Source organism: Plectropomus leopardus, chromosome 15 (assembly GCF_026936395.1).
Source record: "Plectropomus leopardus strain MGB_pleo_1.0 chromosome 15, ASM2693639v1, whole genome shotgun sequence".
NCBI lineage: Eukaryota > Metazoa > Chordata > Actinopteri > Perciformes > Serranidae > Plectropomus > Plectropomus leopardus.
In genome coordinates this window covers 24515833-24522062 of record NC_142190.1, presented here as the reverse complement: position 1 = coordinate 24522062, position 6230 = coordinate 24515833, and the positions used below count along the sequence as shown (strand labels likewise).

General features: G+C 40.9%; 1 protein-coding gene across 1 annotated transcript in view; it reads right to left on the bottom strand.

Annotated features, from left to right (window-relative positions):
* Window positions 1-2270: 2270 nt before the first annotated feature.
* ephb4a (eph receptor B4a) overlaps window positions 2271-6230 on the bottom strand; it is a 48249-nt gene continuing 44289 nt past the window's right edge. Inside the window, exons 16-17 of the mRNA XM_042498650.2 lie at window positions 5844-6002; window positions 2271-4788 (exon numbers count right to left, since the gene is read on the bottom strand). Coding sequence (XP_042354584.2) covers window positions 4680-4788; window positions 5844-6002 — 268 coding nt within the window. The 3' untranslated portion in view covers window positions 2271-4679. The remainder of the gene's footprint in view (window positions 4789-5843; window positions 6003-6230) is intronic.

The window sequence follows — 6230 nt, the reverse complement described above, 5'->3', positions numbered from 1 at the left end:
CAGATCGATAGGTCATTACACCCCTAAAATTTAGCAGGTTTACAAGAGATTGAAAAACCCTAATGCATGTGCTAATGTAGATGGAAAAGGGATATAGAAGATACTTTTGAGTTGCAATATAGGAATTGAAGGACACATTGTTTTTGGAGCTACACTCGAGGATATTTCAGCCTCAACTGTTTCAAATTTGACCTTTTTTTTTTTTTTTTTTTTAAATTTCTCTCTTGTGAGTCATGGCAACTTTATAGAAGTGCAACAGTGAACTGCTGGGGTACAAGTATAACAATACACATCTGATGCAGGATCACACTTTGATTTTCTGTGTTGTTTGTTTACTGCTGCAGAAACCAGTCCAGATTGCCTCTTATCCCATCTCTCCCACTGTCCCCCCCTTTTGCTTGCAAACACAAATGTACCTGTCCCACTGGTTAACCCCCCACCCACCACTGCCATCCACCCACATGCACACACACTCCACACTTGAATGCACACAGGAATGCGAGGGGAATGACACAATCCCCCAAATGCTAAAACCTGGGCGGCCTGGTCGGCTCTCGGCTCAACAGCAAACCTAATGAATGGCCATTCAGATACACAGACAAAGCTGGTGCTGGATCTCTACTATACGGTGGGGTCAGGGGTCACGCAAAGCACTGACAGAAGTAGAAACCAGAGATGAATGGCCTTCTCTTTCTTTCAAACACTGAACCACTCCAACACAGAGATCCATACGCACCAACAAACACTGTGGGGTTTTAAAAAAACATGCTTACAAAAAAACTTGTTATATATTTCACAACATGGAAGCTCCACTTGCACAGGTCTGGACTTTGTGGGCCACACGAGAGCAGCAGAACAAGAGGAATGAGTCAGTAACACAGAGATAATCAAAGTACATTAATCAATGAACCTAAACACTTCTTGAAGCCCTGGCAGCTTCGCCTGGTTATGGAGGCTTTGGAGATAGGAGGAAAGAGGGAGAGAGAGAGAGAGAAAAAAATTGTGTGTGAGAGAATGAGTTTAAGCTTATGCTGCGCTCTAAGCTGCTCTCAGCCCCGAGGCACAGGAGAAGAAAAGAACATCTCTTCATGATTAAAAGGGCTGAGGACCAAGAAGGGAAACATAGGAGAGGACAAGCTTCCAACCCCTCGAGGGGTAAAAGGCTCTCTGGAGAAACAGAAGGCAGGAGGAGAGGCAAAGCTGGGAAATGTAAGGGGGAGTGAGACTCAATTCTCACTCTCGAAGTCTCCAGTTTCTCTCTCATTATTAAAAATTGGGGCGGCAGGATAGGTGAGAGGCATGTTTGCAACAAGAGCCACAAAGAAGTCAGAAAAAAAATAGCACATTAGACGTATTACTTGCTCATTTCTGCTGTGATCATATGGCGTTACCTAACCAATGTTTTAAAGAAAAGGGGAAACCAAGAACAATTTATTTATGTTGAAAGTAGAGAAAAAAGGTTCAAGTGAATCCAGTAATATTTGTTTTGATAAAGGTGGAGCCTCTGAATTAAAAGTCACTGTGGTCACTTGAACAGATCAGATTGTCATCTGGTAAATTAAATGGATTTCAGGTCAGATAGGAACTTCCTCTGATGTCTTACACAATGGTGTCCACATACATTTGTGCAGTTGTCATGCTCCACTTGAGGTGAGAATGACTTTGATGATCAACAGAGGCTGTCACGTTAATGCGCAGAGCTAGAATCACTGCCTCGTCGTTGTATGCCTGTGCCAATTACTCAGGTTGCAGTGAATGTTCATATATCCAGATTCACACATGTAGTGACTTTGAAAGAATTTAATAAAAGGTATTAAGTGTATTTTTGGGCAAAACGTGTATGCTTCACACACCTTCCCCCGTCAGCACAGAAGATTTATACAGTCAGTACAGTTTCAAGATACACATCCAAAATTAGTGTCACAAATTCAGTAGCCAACCAAATGTCTCTCCTTCTGTTCCTGGGATTTGATGTTGAGTAATGGCCAGAATAGTGTTTCTGCAGAGCATTAAGATGTCACAGTGAAGCTGACATTTGACTCTTTGGATCTAAATTGTCGTGACTACGTCATTTTATCCTGTTAGACATTTGTGTGAAATTTTGTCACTATTAATGTGTGAATTCTTGAGTTTTTGTAAGATAACCAAAATCTAATCAGAGTTTTGTTGAGTCCAATAGGACGTTTGTGCCAAATTCAAGGAAATTTCCACAGGATGTTGTTAAAATATTTGTGTTGACGAGAATGACACAAACAAAAGTCACATTGACCTTGACCTTTGACCATCAAAATTTAATCACTTTATTGTTCAGTCCAAGAAAACATTTGTGCTACATTTCAGAAAATTCCCTCAAGGCCCTTTTGAGATATTATGTTTGCAAGAATGGGACGGACAGATGAGGTCACAGTGACCTTTGACCGCCAAAACTAATCAGTTCATCCTCGAAACCAAGTGGATGTCCGTGCCAAATTTGATGACATTTTCTACAGGCATTGTTGAGATATTGAGTTCACAAGACCGTGATGAAGTGACATATGGTAATTTATACAGACGACCCATAAACATAATGCATAAAAAGGAGTCTTTGATGGTAAACAATGGCGTTTATCTTTATTATGAATACTGAATACAGATTAGCCTACACACAGGACAGTAATCAAAACATACTTTATCTATTCAATATTTCAAATTATTGAGATCTTCAATATGAAGACCACATTTCCCATAATCCTTAAAGGTATCTCTCAGACTTTTGCATGACAATACCAGTGTTTTTGATTAAGGAGTGACATTTCCACCACACTTGGATATTTAAGTGATAATACAAACACTAACTCAGAGTGTTTCCATCGCCACCAACTAATTTTTGGTGTGAATTTCCTTAAAGCTGTTGATCGTCACATTTGAATGGATGTTAAATGTGTGTAATTTGCACTTTTATCTCCCTGAAACCCCAGATAATTATCACGACAGAAATGCCATGTTAAAGTCCAACCGAATGAAAACCTAAATTGCCAAATGAGAATTGAAACCAAAGTCACGAAATCATAAAAGTGATCTGCGGCACAATGGTGACACCATTTAGAAAAAGACATCTTAGCATTTTGTATTGAATATAGTTGTCTGAGTATGTTTTAGTGGCTGCTCAAGCTTAATTTTAAATGCAGGGAAATTATGCACGGCTGAAATGTCAAAAACACTGGTATTATCCTTCGAGAGATGCAAAGTCTTTGACATTTTGAACTCCAGTCTGTTATTCTTCTTCAACAAGCACTTGTAATAAAGTGTGCGGGGGGTACTCAGCTAATCAAACAGCAGCTCGACAGTGATGTTAGCATTCCACCCTGAAACCAGTGGATACTGCTGAGTGCAAGCTAGCATGTTAGCTCAGCTGGTAGCTGTACATTGTTTTCCATGCCGAATGTGAAGAATTTGAAGAAAGTGTTTTCATGTAGCTTTAAGGCAAAAGCAGAAACAATTTGCAGACTTCACAACCAGCACGAAGGAAAATAATACACTCAACTTCAAAATGTCAAAGTAACCCTTTGAGGTACATTTTAATGAGACAAGAAGCACTCGTGAGAGATTTACGCTTTATAAAATTGGCATTTAAGTCCACAAAGACGACTGAATGGCACTGGAAGATGGAGAATACAGAGTAAGAGAATTAAAAATGCATCAGTTATATCAAGAAAAAGAAGTTTGAGGCCAGATAGCTTCCTTTTTCTACAAAGGAAACGGATTCTACAGTGTTCTCTGGTCTCTGAATCCACTTGGTCCTTGTTCGGTCTGACTATAATAAAACTGAGCTGCCGGCAGAAACACAGGCAGTAGAAATAACCAACCACGCTCTAAGAGAAACGCATGGAATTAACTGAAGATTACAATTCACTCTGACATGACAAAAAGTGCTGATATGTCTCTTTGTCTCTCTTTTCCGTCACGCGCTGTGGAGCCGATGAGGGGGGAAGAAGATGAGAGGACTTTGATTAGAACAGCATCCTCCAAAGTTCGCATCACACATCACACCTGAGTAAAGAGGAGGTAATGTTGAAATCAAATAGAAACAAAGACGTCAGTTAAAATGTTCAGTCTTGATGTGAGAAATGTCATCGCGGTAATTTAATCCAGATGGATTTAATGCAAGACACCAAGGGTGAAAGCACGTCTCATTCAAAACAACGATGTGACAAGTGAAATCCTTGGATTGGCTCTGGCATTTCTTTTTGTCTCCTTTGGTGAAGGGATTTTTTTTCTGGGACAATGAACCGGTCGACTGCCAGTTTCCGAAAATGACATGATACTATAGAAACTTCTGATTTGTTTCTCCTCTTGGTTTCGCACATTTATTGAGTTCTTACTTCAGGAAGATATAAAAACACTGAGCACAAACTGTAAAAATGAGGCAGAAACAAGTCTGCTCAATGTCAGCTTCATCCCCTGGTGACGGGGGCTCGCCTGTCTCTGGACTTCTCTCTCATCCCGCTGGGAAAGTCATCTTTTTTTAAATTTTTTATGTTGTTGTTGTTTTCTACATTTTTTTCAGGTCGTTAGTAATTTCTGCCACGCTCTCTTGGAGTCCGTGTTCAAAGTGGGTCACAGGAGAGGATCCAGAGTGCTCTCGGTACTTAGCTGCACCTTTGTGCTGGATTTCACGTCCAGGTCAGCAGACAGGTGAGCTAGAAGGTCACAGTCGCAGTGCTCTTGTTCCGAAAGGTCATTGTCTGGATGCTGGAGAGGATTTTCCTCTGGTGCCCGGCCAAAGTCACTCCCATGTGCAGCAGATCCCTGAACACAGACGAGAAAAAACACTCATCAGACAGGAACAGCAGAAAAAAGAAAGCTACAGATGTGATGGACAATAAAAATAATATTTCAGATGTCATATTCAAATAAAAATAGGGACACACCGATTTATTGTTCAAACATTGTTATCAGCTGGATTTTGCCTTGTTTACTTCCATCGGCCTGGAGGCGAGATGACATTCACCGATGGCAGCGGCTAATGTTTTTTTGTTGTCACATTAATTTTGCGCAGCTAAAAAGCAGAGCTCGAGACTAATGGCGTCCCATTGTTAATAGAAAATGTGTTTTGGGATGAATAAAGATCTTCCCCGGGATGCCTTTGGGACTAAAGGACACAGTAAACTCACTTTCTACTTGCCAGGGGATGCATCCTATTTTTAAAAAAACCTGCATCAGGGGAGCTAGTTTATGTTAGCTATTAGCAGCCGATGGCCGTAACTAACAGCTAACAGAGGCTGCATTAAGTTACATTATGATGCGTTCAAGCTCTAATGAGTATTGAGTGAAGGTAAATGATAACGTTATCATCATGCGTTTAGTGTAATCTTGTAATATGTCGTTTTTGGCAGCAATACAAAACAGATAAAAGAGAGAGACGTATAATATATTATTCAAGATAAAAAATATGGTAGTCTTAAAGGTTGTTTTATAAATTTGTTAAGATTGAATTTGTGCTCACACAAAGGTAGTATAATGAATGAGGTATTTTTTCTATAACAAATATTTCTTTTTGGGGTGGGGGTACACTGAACACAAAATAAACAACACAAAAATATTGGTATCAGCTACTGGCCAAATTGTTATTTTAACATCTGTATCTGTATTGGCCCAGAAATTTGAGATCTGTGCATCCCTAAAAATAAGAATGTCACTTCAGGAAATTGCGGTCAAAACTTTTCAGGAAGTAATTTAGCCTGTTTGCAAACAACCAAAGACTACAAGCCTAGCTCCCTGACCTTATGCCTTGAAAGTGTGCACTGCAAAGTGAAAATGCTCCCCCAGAGGTCAAGATAAGAAAAGTGGAGATAAGAACTGACTGTGTGGTGATCTGGGCCAGCTGGTCCACTGTGTTGAAGCCGGCCTGAAGGAAGCTGTCTTCATAGCGCTCCATCTTGATGGCCCTCAGCCATTCCCCCACTGAAGCACATGACGAGAGGGCTAAAGGGGCACGCTGGTCCAGCAGGGGGTAGGACGGCCTGTGGGACAGAGTAGAGGAACAAAGGAGGAACTTTACACACACTGTCACCCAAACAACGCCGAGGAGCTTATATATATCCTGCAGCAACATTCCAGCCGACAGGCAAAGGTATAATCTGAGGCTGAGTGACTGACAGGGACAAACAATGGGATTTGTCAGAGGTGGACTGGCCTCTGCTGTATGCAAGCAGCTGACAGGCAGAATGTGGAGGAAGGGAAATGGGCAC